This window comes from Cynocephalus volans, chromosome 5, assembly GCF_027409185.1.
Source record: "Cynocephalus volans isolate mCynVol1 chromosome 5, mCynVol1.pri, whole genome shotgun sequence".
Classification (NCBI taxonomy): Eukaryota; Metazoa; Chordata; class Mammalia; order Dermoptera; family Cynocephalidae; genus Cynocephalus; species Cynocephalus volans.
Genome location: NC_084464.1, coordinates 76,081,544 through 76,096,009, shown reverse-complemented (window position 1 = coordinate 76,096,009; position 14,466 = coordinate 76,081,544). Strand labels below are relative to the sequence as shown.

Below are 14,466 nucleotides of genomic sequence, written 5' to 3'. Positions count from 1 at the left end.
ATTTTTTTTTCTTTTCAGCAAACTTTCCCCTCTCAATCCCTCCTTCAGTGTAACCATGTTAGCTTTGAGGCCACACCCCTGGCCTGGGCTTACAGGGCCACCTCTCCCCACCCCTTTCCTCTGCTTTAGTTTAAAGTGTCACCAGATGCCTCTGGTTCCCTCCCTTTTTCTTTCAGCCCTCACAGGGGCAGGAGGGATCAAGGCTGGATCCAGGACTCACAGTCCTAGGGTGACAGTGAAGGGGTCTTGGGGGAGCAGTGACTCCCCTCCAACCCCAGATTATTGGGTTAGGGACTGTTGGCAACCAAAGAAAAACCAACTGGAAAAATGAAGAACTGCTGGTAAGAACATGGCACTAGAAAGAGTGGCGGGAGACTGGGCTGGGGGCCCTCAGAACCAAGAGTCTTTATTTTTGCAGTGGTGGCAGGATGAGAGGAGAGGAGGCAAGAGGTGGGAGACAGACAGACAGAGAGAGAGAGAGAGAGAGATGAGAGTCAGAGGGAGAGAGAGAAAGAGACAGCTACAGAAAGAGAGAGGCAGAAAATCAAAGAATAGAGAAAACAGAGATAAGGAAATAGGTACAGAAACAGTGAGATAGGTGGTTACCAAGAAGACGAGGTAGAAGAAACAACAGGGATAGTGGGAGCTAGAAATGTATGACTTCATTAAGCTTCTCAGTGAGTTTCCAAAATCAAAATGAAAAAAAAAAAAAATGTATTGAGATTCGATCCCCTACATTAATGAGGTTTACCAGATTTAAAAATATGAAAGTAGTCCCCATCTGGAGAGACTCCTATTTGAGTCATTTTCTTTTCTCCTCTGCAGGAAAATTCCAGTTTTCTTCTTTGTATGCAGTTTCCTGGTACCCTGGGCATCTGTGGCTGTCAAGCGTCGCCCAAGTAAGGGACATAGTTTCTCGATTTTGAAATATCAAGGCTGGCCGGTTAGCTTAGTTGGTTAGAGTGTGGTGCTGATAACACCAAAGTCCAAGTTTCCATCCCTGTGCAGGCCAGCCACCGACACAAAACAAAACAAAACAAAACAAAACAAAACAAAGAAATATCAGTTGTTCTCAGAAGTGACCAGGCAGGGCTGTGGCTGAGTGACGACTGTGTGGGGCATCTATGGTCCTTCACATCCCCACTCTCCAATTCTGCTTTGGGCTATGGAAATAGTCTAGTGGTTGGTTTTCTGTGGACAGTGCTGGGTATGGAAAGGAAGTTCTGGCTGTGATCACAGTTGGAAGGAAGGTCAATCTGTGTGCTCCAGTGCCTAGTGCAGTGCCTGTGGATGGTGATTAGTAAATGGAGGATGAATGCATGAATGGACGGATGGACAGGAGCCGGTAGAATATGTTTGATGTATCAGGATGGCTGGGCCAAAGCTTTGTAGCTGGAAAATGCTTTCTCTGAAGTCTGCGAAGTCCCTATCATCAGGTGAGTCTTAGCAGGGTACTGAGATTGGGAAGTTACAAGAAGTCTTCTGTAATGTTGAGAAGACTCTCCCTGCACTACAACCTTCCTTGTGTAAGGAGCACCCAGTTCCATTCTGGGATTTCTCATCAAATTGAGGGTTTAATTCTTCTCATGACTATTTTCTTCTTCTCATTACTCTTCCCAATTATAGGATGTAAGCAATAGTCTATGAGACCTTTATTTGATCTCTTAGAATTAATTTATGAAATTATATACATCCTCTATATTTTCTTTAGGATTAGTGAACCCCAAAACTCCCCTACCCCGTCCTCTATTTGACAAAAATTCCAGAGAATTCCGCTCTCCAGAAGCTCCATTGAACAGGCTCAAGGCTGGCTGTGGATTCTCAATGGAATTCTAAAATTTGTGGTATTTAAGGAATATTTTCTAGCCCAAGCCACCAGAAGTTTTCCAAACAGGCTTCTGATTCTTTGCCATTCAGGACATCATGCAGCTCTGGTTCCAAAAGGAACAAATTCCTAACATCCCTACAAGGAAAATTTTCCCAACACAAATTATTAAAGCAACTTTGTGCCTTGTATCCCTTCCAGGATGAATTGAAGGTGAATGAATTGTAATTGTAGAGGAATAGAGTTAAAGCCAAGAACACTACTTGTAAGCAAGCTGATATAACACTGTACTCTAAATAGTTTCACAGTTATTATTACTGAAGATCCTGAAGTCCCTATAGTAAATAAAGTAGGGTGACACACTATCTCTCTTGCAGGGTTCCCTGTCAATTCGAATTCTAATGGTGGAAATGAACTCTGTCCAAAGATCAGGATTGGCCAAGATGACTTACCAGGCGAGTAGCAATGTATCATATTGAAAATACATGCTTTCCATAAATCTGATCTATTCTTTTATTTGGGAAGATTGTGGAGAGGAATAAAACCAATTACATTTTGGACTTTTTATTTTATGTTCCTTTTCTCTAGGGTTTGACCTGATTTCTCAGTTCCAGATAGATAAAGCAGCATCTCGAAGAGCCATCCAGAGAATAGTTGGATCCACTGCATTACAAGTGGCTTACAAGTTGGGAAATAATGCAGACTTCAGGATTCCAACCAGGTCATCTATCAAAAATATTTTTTCTAATTATCTGCCTCAAATGTGTTTTAGAAAGTGTTAGAGAATTTTCTCATACTCAATGTTTCTTGGATTATGATTTTATTTAAAGATGAAAAAATTTATTTACCTAGCTATCGTCAGTGCCTGAATACTGCTTTTCAGGCTTTCAGTATGCAATTTACTTTCCATTCCAGGAAAAAAATCTGAGACTGAGACTCTTATAGATTGATTCAGGGCATGTTCTTATTACTTTAATTTCTGTTTTTCTATAATTTGTGTGGTTTTGACTGAAAGGACCTTCTGTGAAAAGTTCCAGAAGTTAAGCATAAATTTAACAGGAGCCACATAGCGGTTAGAAGACTCACAATGGTGCTGTTCATGTGTCCTGGTGCTGAAATAAAACCACACATCCAGTGCTTGCCTCCTGGCAGACACCAAACAAAAGCAAAACTAAATTAATTTTAACAGAAACAATGGTAGTGATAATAATAAAAACTTCAATGATCTTCTCTGGAACTAAGCCTTTTATTCCTTAAATTATTTATAATGAGGTGCTTTAGCGTATGTGTAAGTGTTGAGCCATGCCATTGTTATGTATGAGCTGCATGGACTTAGTTTTTATATTACCTAAATACTTTAATGTGATTATTATGATTACTTTGTGTTTCAGTGTAGGAAAAAAATGTAATTAAGATTCCTTTGATAGATAAACAAGAAAATAAGGACTTTGATAGAAATTACAATTAAAGGTAAATAATGATTAATTAGAATAATAATAAGATAGTATAGAAACTCTACATGTTTATAAAAATGAAAATTCTGGTCAAATTAGAAGAATCTGATACAGTATAGTACCAGGTTGCAGATAGAAATTCATATCTCAAACATACAATGTTTTATAATACAATGATAGTGTACTGTATTAGTATAAACTCTTTTTACAAATTTACTAATTAACAGTAATCTCATCTTCATCATAACCCTATGATGCGCAGACATTATTATCCTTATTTTATGGAGGAGGAAATTGAGCCCAGAAGGTTTAACTTACCTGCATAAGGTCTCAGGGTTGGGACATGCTGGCAGGATTGAAACCCAGGCAGAATGTTCTTAGAGGTTGTGCTTCTAACCACTGCTCCACACCGACCTGGAACACCATTCATATTTGGAAAGATTAAAAGGCGTGATAACAGCGACATTCACTTTTTTTTTTTGGCTTGTATTTTTTTTTTTAAAGTACAAAACTGCCAGTTGTGTTCTTAAACTTTAAAATTTTTGGTTTTTTCTTCCTTTGATAAAATAATTAAACATAACATAAGACTCCCAGTGTTGTCTAATTTTCTTTTCTGTGATTTGAGGTACAATCTGGACTGTCATTAACTCTAAGTTCAGAGAGTGAGGCCACAGAGCCCTCCCCCCATCTTTGTTGTTGTTGTTGTTTTCTCAACCTGTTCTGAGCTGTCACTAAATATTGTTCACAGGCTATAACCAATGTCTCATATTCACTATCTCCTTGACTCCCTGCCCCCAGAAAGACTAAAACCTCTTGATTTACCGGCAAGGCTTATTAAGAGATGAGGAATGAAGGAGGAAGGAATTAGAAGAAAGAAGTAGGAGAAAGAAATAAAGAGGAGAGCCAGGGGACTGATATATTTGGAATCCCAGATAGGTAGTAAGGTCTATTCTTGGGCAAGTTACTTAAGCTATCTTTGCTTCAGTTCCTTTGGTTTAAAATTAGGGATAATAATAACTATGTCATAGGTTGGTATGCAGAGTAAATGTGAATAAATGGAGAGTGCCTGAACAGAGCCTGGTACACGGTGTTATTAAGTAAGTGTTTATTATTGGTGGTGGAGAGCTCTAGAAGAGAGTGTATGTAGATGAGAGTTTTTTCCTTAGTGGATCCTTTCTTTCCAAGCTGCCAGGTCCTACTCATTCAAAAGCCAGACAAAAAGGAGAATGGAGATTGGAATTGCTTTCAGGCCGTACAGGGAGTAGACAATCTCGGTTTAAAGGGACTTTCTCTACTGGAAAATATAAGCTCTGAGATGGCAAAAAGAAATTGTTAGTAGGATCTTCTTGGGAGGGAAAGAAGATAACGGTATATGAAACTAATGTGATAGAGTCACAATTTATCCTTTCAATTTTTTTGAAAGATTATGAAATGTAATTTTTTGCTTTTTTTATTCTTTATTTTAGACATAAAATTTTACATTCTTAATTCTCACTTACAAATATGTTATGTTTATTTGTCTTAAGAACATAGTCCTTAGGTTTCTTTGTGTTAAGGTCATAAACAAATATTTCAAGGTCCAAAGTCTTTTTAATCTTTTATTTAAACACTTAGGGTCTCCATTTAAGGTTCTCTGTACAGACTGTAATATAATAAAATAAATCATTTATAGACTTCTTTTAAATTATGTATGCTGTCAAGTTTATTTATTGATGTGCATAGCATACTTGCAAGAACAGAATCCCAGGTATTCAAAAAAGACAATGGAGCTAACTGCTCTATAAAATTAGACTTGTGAGACTTGTAAATGGTCTTAGGCATATACAAATAATTTATATATTTTATCAGTATGAGAATAAAATGAATTTTCTCCTTTTACCATATTGATATATTGTACTAGCTTAGTTTGAAATATGAATAATGTGATAATCTCAATTATATTTGTTAAAACATACATATATATTTTCTTCACATGGGTGGAGAGAAACAGGCAGACAGATATTCTTGGTCTAGCACTCTATCTATAAATGAGGTATTCTTTCGGTGACTCCAACCATACCTGCAACACCCCCGCCCCTTTTTTAAAAATAGTTTTTGGCATTACATACACCAAGTCAGAGGTAAATGATGACATTACGGCCTATCTTGCCTTCAACATAATCTCTTTGCTCATCGAGCAGGAATAGTTGAATAAAGCACAAATTGGGAGAGATCCCTTAGTTAATCTCACGATGTTTTGCATAAGAATGTTACTGCAATTTCTATAATCAAAACAAAATAGATTTTTTTTTAGGGACTGATTAAATTCTACAGTTTTGCTCAGTGTATCTACAGACAGATATATAGGTAACACAGATTAGCTTTTTTTAGGGTTTATCATCCTTTTACAAAAACCTCATACCTCAGTGGTTACTATTTAAACAAAAATAAGAAAACAAATTATTTAAGCATCTGGTTAAATCCAGATCATTAATTAAATAGAATAATAAAAGATGGTAGACAGTTCCATTCTGGGAAAATAGGACAGTAAATAGTTCTTGTATATAGTTTTTTGTTAGCTCCAGGCTGAATATTTTAAAATGAACACATTAAAACCTCTGTACATGAAAGATATGTAGTGAATTGAAAACTATGTTATAAGAATAATACACATCATCAGTTAACCATATTAAAATGTGTATTTGTAGAAGAGTTCACCCAGTACCTTAAATACAAACCAAAGCCATACTGGCTAAAATGAGTACTTAGATGATAAAACAGTACTCAGATGAAAAGTTTTACATTTTTGTTAGCTTTACAAAACTAACAAAACAATACAATTTTTTGAGATAGTTAGATTTTAATGAGGGTTTGCAAAATATTAACAGAAAAAGTTAAAAGTTTGCTTATGCTGTTATAAGAGATGATAAAGTTTTATAGTTAATGTCAAAGTAAAGATAAAAACATCTTAGCAAATTGAGTAGTTTCGTTTATTGCTAAACATCCTTGGAACTAAGGAATTTCTTGAACTCAACAATATAATGTAACTGATAACAATACATATGCCAATACAATGCATTTATATTTATATTCATTTTAGTTTGTAACAAATTAAGTCAGCATCCACTGAGATATTTCTTCTCTCCTTTCTCTTCTTTATTCTTCATGAGAAGAAGGATACATAACAAGAGTTTGACCTGAAGGAAGGTTATTTAGGATTCTGGGTCCTGGCCCATAAATGTTCTTGGAAATGTCAATTTTTATTATTTACCAAACAAAATCCATTGGCATCTAGTTTTCCTAGCATTCTTCTTTGCTTAGGAATTTTTCTATGTTTAGGAGGAAGGAAGAAGGATACAACCTTCAAGTCCTTGAAAAATGATGTTTACATTTGATATGCTCTGATTTTTAAAGTTCAGTTTTCAGCTTTCAGCAGTGTGGCTTCAACAGAGGAAGATCCAGGTAGCTGAGGCACCTCTGATTATGGCCTCTATATAGACAGGAGATGCTCTGGGGACACTACCAGCCTTATGCTGCCATTATAAGCAGTAAAGGAAGTAGAAATGACACAGACTTAGTTGTAAAACTGAGGAACAACTGGGTTGAAGGAGAGAAGAATTGGTCACCTTTCCCTTGTCCCAGATCCAGGCTGCTACTTTAACATCTTACTACTTTGAACTTCCTAGAAAAGACCTGCATCCTCATTGTAAAGAAGCTTCTAAAATCTACACAGTTATTGATCCTCAGAATGCTTATGTGGGTCTAGGATATAATTATGGAGGGAACTACCCAACAATTGTGCAAATACCAAAAAATCTTAACATGGTACATTAAAATAAAAAATAAAAGCAGCTTTAATTAAATAGTTTCATAAATTAGGAGACCTGATTTGGATCCCTAACGATCTCTCTCACTTGTGAAAGAAATGTTGCCGAGAACTTTGTAAGAATGTGTTTGTTGGCTGAGGTGGAATTGCTGAACAGTAGTTCTTTGGGTAGCATAAATAGTAATATTGTTAGGAAAATGTGACATTGAGAACCTTCCTTAGCTATGAGGGAGGATTTTTTTTAAATATGTATTTTAAGATGGAGCATTAATGTACATGAATGATTTCACTTCTGTAAAGGTCTTTTATGAACAATTATGAAAGAACAAACAGTACATAGTTTTTCACACTGTAGTCTTTTCATAGGTCTAGAATTTAAAATGTCATAAAAAGGGAATATGGTAAATAAGTATGGGTACAGAAAACAAGACATATTTACTATTTTAAAATTTTACTCAGGTATTTATATCCCAATGGACTGCCTGAAGAATACTCCTTTTTGACTACTTTTCGGATGACTGGAAGCACACTTGAAAAGAACTGGAGCATTTGGCAGATTCAGGATGCCTCAGGGAAGGAGCAAGTTGGCGTGAAGATTAATGGCCAAACAAAATCTGTTGCATTTTCATATAAGGGACTGGATGGAAGTTTCCAAACAGCAGCCTTTTCGAATTTGCCTTCCTTGTTTGATTCCCAGTGGCATAAGGTTATGATTGGTGTGGAAAGGAGCAGTGCTACTCTTTTTGTTGACTGCAACAGGATTGAATCCTTGCCTATAAAGCCAAGAGGCCAAATTGATGTTGATGGCTTTGCTGTGCTTGGAAAACTTGCAGATAATCCTCAAGTTTCTGTTCCAGTAAGTATAAAACCACACACTATGAAAGGTTAAAGCAAAACCATAATGTTAAAAATTAATACCACAGAAATCTTTGATAATTAGCTGAATGTCTTAAACTACAAACAGTTTATTCATTTAAAAAAATGTACTCAATTACTTATTCAAAAAGCCTTCTTGCCTGTTTTGAGTGTAGCATGGGCCAGATGAAATGCAGAATCAGAGGAAGTTAAATAGTTAGCTCCTTGTCTTGAGGAGCTTAAAGTCTACGTGGAAAGTATGACATACCCACCTGGAGTATCCAGAAACCTTCTAAGGCAACTTAGAAAGAAATCCATGCTGGTGTGGAACATATTGGTGTAGAACACACACACACACAATATGTTATATATATAAAAACACATCTATGTATATATATAACTAATGCGAATATTCAAAGTAAGGTTAAGAGGAGTGGTGGATTAGTCTAGTCAAGAATTCCATGCTTATTGAAAGCAATGAACTTTGAAATGGAAGGATTTGAATTGGCAAAAGAAGAGAAAGTGCACTCTAGCTGAGGGAAAGACCATTAAGAGAAAAAGAAGTGGAGAATAATTAGACCACATCTGAAAGTCTAGAGACTGGCTGATTTGGATGGTACACGTATGTGAAAATGTTAGAGCGTGTGTGGTGGTGGTGGAGGGGCAGTGAGGGACACTAACTGCACAGTGGTGAGAGGTGAGGTTAGGAAGCCATACGATGTCTGATCAACAAGAATGAAAACTATGTAGATGGCATAATATTTATTTATTTCTAAGCAGGTCTTGCATGACATAATATAGAAGTAAAGTATTTAAAACTCTGCTTGTGATCTTACTGTAGAGATCCATGGATATAAAGGTAAGGAATTTTATAATGACACAATAACTGTGCCAACTCGTACCATATAGTTCTTTCATTCTGAATTGCTACACTTTCACTGAATAATCCTTTAAAAAATGTATTTTATAATATTATGATAGAAATTTTAAAAAATATATCTTAGAGAACAAGTGTTCTTTTGGAGAAACTAAAGAATTTAGAGCTCAGTAAATAAACCATTGATGCCAACATCTCTCTCTCTCTCTCTTTCTCTCTCTCTCATACTGGTATGCAGCTGTTAAATTCTAGTCACAAAACCTATATCATGGAGTGTAGCAGAGGTGATACAACTATTTTGAATTGTTTCTGTGAACTTCTCCAAAGAAAAAAAGGTTATCAGGGATCTTAGTAATGGAATTGTTCAAATAACTTGTCTTCAAGGGAAGAATTGTGATTAGTGTGAAGGGTAGTGTGAATTTCTATATTGTGTGATGGACAGGAAGCAATTTGTAACTGGCACATTACTGCTCTGGCTTGTAGGCTCTTGAGAAAGTATTTCTTAATCTAATAAGGAGTTATCACACCTCTAGTGACTGGGTTAGAAAGCTGCTGGGACCACTGTTGTGCTGTCTTGAAATTTTGTGCAGAAAAATCTTTGTAATTACATGGTAAAGGTTTTCAGATGACACTGAACTTCTGCAATATCTGTTTCATTTCTGGACCATGGGTGAGGTGGAAGAAGCTTTAGGTTACTTCCTCGCTGTGATGAATATTTATCAAGAATTTTAAAAATTGATTTATTGGCCTTAAAAAACATTTTAAGTCTATATAACTCTGAAATCTAGGTACTGAAAAGCTATTAAATGGTCTGATTGCCAGAGTGGTAAACTAAAGTCTCAGTATTACTTTATTATACTTTAGTTTTGCCAATAATGTCATAGCTGATTGTAGATTTTCTGCCAAGTCTAGTCTCACATCACAATGGAGACCACTTACTACCAATTATTGTCTATTTTATTCTACCATGTGCAGGGATGCAACCAGGAACCCGGCAGCTGGTTTTACATTATGCTTCTGGCCCATTAAGAAGTTTTTCATGTCAATATTTTGTAGCCAGTGTTAAAAGTATTTGAAATAGGCATGTACAAATTTCTTCCTTCAGACTGAATTATGACTCTTCAACCAGGAAACACAAAAGAGACTTGAGCCTTTAATATCATATTAAAGTTCCATAGCAGATGATGATGGTGGTGGTGGTGGCAGTGACAATAACTAAACTGTCTCAAGGTCACAGGCCAAAGAAATCCTACCTACATTTAAGAACTGGAAGTGACAGTATTAAACTCAAATGTCTCACCAAAACGTATTCCTCAAACTTCACCTGTAAAAGACAAAGAATAGAAAACTATGTAAGAAAAGCCCATTTATGCTTTTTAAAAATATCATCTTAATACCCTTAATATACCAACTTAAAGTTTTCAAAAAGCTTTTATTCCTAGTAACTTATTTGATCCTGCAACAACTTTATAAGATAGCAAGTAATAACAGGGTTATTTCCATTTCTCAGCTAAAGAAGTAGTAGCAGAAATGGTAGCAGGTCTACCAGCTTGTGAGAAACAGTGTTAGGCATAAAATTTCTAATCTGTCTTATTTGCTGCTATGCCACATAGCTTTTCTTTGAGAAAAAGAAAAAATATGTACAACCACATATCTTTCCTTATAAAAATCATTCTTACTTTGGAAGGCATTTGTGATTTACATAGATTTTTCAGAACTTACTTGGCAGCACAAAGAAAATTAATATTTTTTAAAAAAGAAGGAAGATTGTACAGTATAAAACATGCTCTCAGACATTAATCCTACTTGTTTATTCATTTAGTAAATTTTCATCAAGTGCCTATATACTGGGTATACACAGTCAAATAAATCACAGACTTTGTCTTCTTCAGTCTGCCGAAGATGAGTTGAGATACATAAACAAACATAACATAACATGATAAGGACCATGACAGTGACAAGCGCTGTGTGCCATGGAAGCACATGGAAAAAGCTCCTCATTCCGATCAGCACAGGGAGACATGAGAGTGGGGCTCAAGCATGCTTCCTAAAGGAGATTTTGTCTGAGAGGAGTCCTGATGATGAATAAGAGTTGTCCAGCAGAAGAGAAGATCCATGTTCCAGGCAGAGGGACTCTCATTTGCAAATTCCCACATGTATCAATTCTTCCTTTTTCAAGCTTTGTTAGACTTCCCACCCTACTCCTCATTTTTCAAAACTAAAGGTAGTCAAATACTCATACAAGTCTGCAGAAAAAGCCCAAGTGCCCATGAGTTGTCTCTAGGCCCTTGTTTTTGTTTTATGGCCTGTCATCTTGGACTTCTCACCAATTTGGCTGAAATATGAAGCTGCTGGCAATTACTGAAAATCGACAATGACTCCCTGTCCTGTAGAGGACTTAGAGAGTGATGGGTAGTGACATGCACATATTCTGAGAGGCAGAGAACTATACTGATAGGTCACCCTTCTCTCAATTTGGAGACAGCAAATATTCAATAGTACTGTGCAAGAAAATTTAAATCAAAATGAAATAGCATAAAATAGAAAAAAAAATTGCATGAAAACAATAAGGAACTGTATTTTTCAAGTTTTCTTCATGTAATTGGATTCATTCTAATCGTTGACACTCTATATTAATTGCATGCTTGTTTCAGGGTCAGTCTTTGCTTTTGTCTAGTAAATAAATCAAAAGCAAAACATCCCTTCCACAGATATTATCAGATATCAAAATGTAGCCCTAGGAACTGCATAATAAAAAATGCAATTGAAAACAACATTTGATGGATCACTAATGCTAAAAGACTCAATTGTATTGTAGTTGTTTGTGATTTTCTCCTGCCTATCCTATCTTTTGTCCTTTTTCCTTCTCTAAATTGAAAAAAGAAGCCAATTTCAAAAGAGTTTCATAAGGCTTGTGATATAGCTGCTCACGTGGTCTACAACTCAAACATCTCCTCATCATTCATGAGTCTTTAGTGGGCTCAGAGCATTTAAAATTTTTTTTCCCAATGTACTGCTGTAATACATTGTTAGTTTGATTTTAAAGCAATAAATCCCCATATTTCCTATTCTCCTTTGTGTCCATATTTTAGGATGGTGCCATTTATCCCACTGCAAAGCCCAGTTTCCTGGCAGCATACCATAAAAACATGTTGTTTTATGACAGGTTCTTTATTGTTTGTTGTCAGCATGATTGCCTAGGAGAGTTATTTGGTGCAGCTCTATTAGAAAACAAAGTTAGCCTTTCTCCCTTTTCAGGGATGTACCCTGGGAGTTTAGCCTTGTTTGAGGGAAGATAAAAGTTTATGTGGCTTTACAAATATGTGATTCAAACCGTTCTTCTTTTTACCTATGCATGTTTCAAAAAAGCCAACATGCAACATGATTAACCAATCAGATTTAATGTTTTTAAAAGTATATCTTAGATGTGTTGTTCTATGTTTATTTTTTATTAGACTCAGAGAAAATAAGAGAGCTGGCAAAACTGTTGGTAGAAAAGCTATCTGTCCTTTTTTCTCCTCCACAGATTTGAGTCATACCAACCTTCAAATATAAAAACAATGAAAGTTTTATGAACGATAACATGGAAGAAATAAATTAGGAGGTTGTAATTAATATTATTTCTGATATTTGAGAAATATTGTAGAAAAGTTAGGTTTTTAGTGATTTAAAAAATATGCAATATCTCCTATGCATAGTATCTAAACTATTAAGTTTGCTTATTAAGTTGCTTTTTTCCTCCAGTTGCATTTATTTATTTTTTTATTTTAATTTATCAATATATAATGCAGTTGATTTTTGTGTCCCTTTACCAATTCCTCCTTTTCCCCCTCCTCCCCCTCCCACCCATCAACATCATATCTGCTCACTTGTCTTAACAAGTTCAAGGAATTGTTGTGATTGTTGTGTCTTCTCCCCCCCCCCGTTTATTTGTTTGTATATTTATTTATTTATTTTTATTAGCTCCCACAAATAAGAGAGAACATGAAGTATTTCTCTTTCTGTGCCTGGCTTATTTCGCTTAATATAATTTTCTTGAAGTCCATCCATGTTGCTGCAAATGGTAGTATTTCATTTTTTAAAATTAAGTTGTTTTTGACAAGTACACCTTTTAAAAATACTCTTTCACTTGAAAGTATTAAATTAATGAAAAGAAATGATAATCTTACCTATACCTATCCATAGGAAATATTTTTTATTACACTGATTTAATTGAAATATTTTTAAACACCGAGTGTCAAAATTTTTTGGAGATAAAGCCTAGCCTGCTGTATTGTAGGCCATGTTAAAAACATCAGTTGGATTTTCCACTAGGTGGCAATGAAACCAGAAGAACACAGAGAAATAGAGCTGCTAACACAGTAGAAGCCACAACTGAGGGTAGGGGCTAAGGATAACTAGAGTAAAAGCTAAATGATGGTCAAACTTGCTTTTAAAAAAATTTGAGTATACAGATTTTTTTTATTGACCTCAGCTGTACCCATACTGTTGCAATAATAAAAAAAAAAATCAGTGCTGCAAGTATTTCTATTTCTGTAAAAATGTATATAGGCTAAGATCATAGAGAAATCTTTGTTCATATTAACCTCTGTATGGCTAGTTTCTATGGTTACAACACGGTATCAATAGAATCATAGACTTTCAGAGCTTGAGGAAACTCTGAGTGCATCTAACCCAAACCTCTTAATTTACATGCAAAGAAATTGAAACCCAGGCAGGGGAAGGGGCTTGCTCCAAATTGTAATAAAACCAGAAGACAAATACTATCAATACTTTCTTCATTATATTCCTTTTCCATCTATATATATTCATTCATTAACATTCAACAACCATATTCAAAAAACTATTAAACATTTGCTAAGTTACAGGCACTATTTTACGTTGTGGAGAAAATAGACAGAAATTACTACTCTAAAGGAGCTTATTCTGGGGAGAGGGAGCAGACACAATGAGTAAAAGAATAAATGTAGAGTATGCCAGGTGGGCATAAATGTCATGGGGGAAAAACAAAACAGGAAATCAGAGTGCATGGAGAAGGGCCTCATTGAGAAGAAAACATTTTAGCAGAAACCTGAAGGAGTTGAGGGAATTAGCATGTGGATATATGGGGAAGGATTCCAGGAAGAGAGAACAGCGAGTGAAAAGGGACAGGTGTTGGTATTGTCTGCTGTTTGAGGACCACCTGGAGACTAGAGTGGCTGAAATAAGACTGAGAGAAGTTGGCAGTGAGGCTGGAGAGGTAACATGATGGAGATGGGGTGGGGAAATTGTGTTAGCATTTTGGTAATCATGCTGTGTGAGATGGGCAGCTCTCAAATGGTTTTTGATAGATAAGCAACATGTTCTCATCTTTTAAAAGGATCTCTTTGGCTGCTATTCTGATAATACATTGTAGTGGGGAGAAGAACAGAAGCATTTAGGGGCAATGGAGACCTTAATAATTCAGGCAGGAATGGAATTGGGTTGGAGGGGACAGTGGTGGAGGTAGTGCAAAGCAGTCAGATCCTGATATATTTTGAACGTAAAGAAAGCAGGATTTGAGGTGTAAGAGAAAAAGAGGAATCAAGGATGACACCAATATTTTTGGCATGAGTAACTGGAAGTATAGAGTTGCCATTTATTGACATGGGAAAGACTGTGGCAAGAGCAA

The 14,466-nt window shown here is 35.8% G+C and overlaps 1 protein-coding gene across 1 annotated transcript in view; it reads left to right on the top strand.

The window, feature by feature from the left end:
• Positions 1-318: 318 nt before the first annotated feature.
• Positions 319-14,466, top strand: part of COL9A1 (collagen type IX alpha 1 chain) — a 91,273-nt gene continuing 77,125 nt past the window's right edge. Inside the window, exons 1-5 of the mRNA XM_063098323.1 lie at positions 319-341; positions 826-899; positions 2,203-2,280; positions 2,414-2,546; positions 7,544-7,940. Coding sequence (XP_062954393.1) covers positions 328-341; positions 826-899; positions 2,203-2,280; positions 2,414-2,546; positions 7,544-7,940 — 696 coding nt within the window. The 5' untranslated portion in view covers positions 319-327. The remainder of the gene's footprint in view (positions 342-825; positions 900-2,202; positions 2,281-2,413; positions 2,547-7,543; positions 7,941-14,466) is intronic.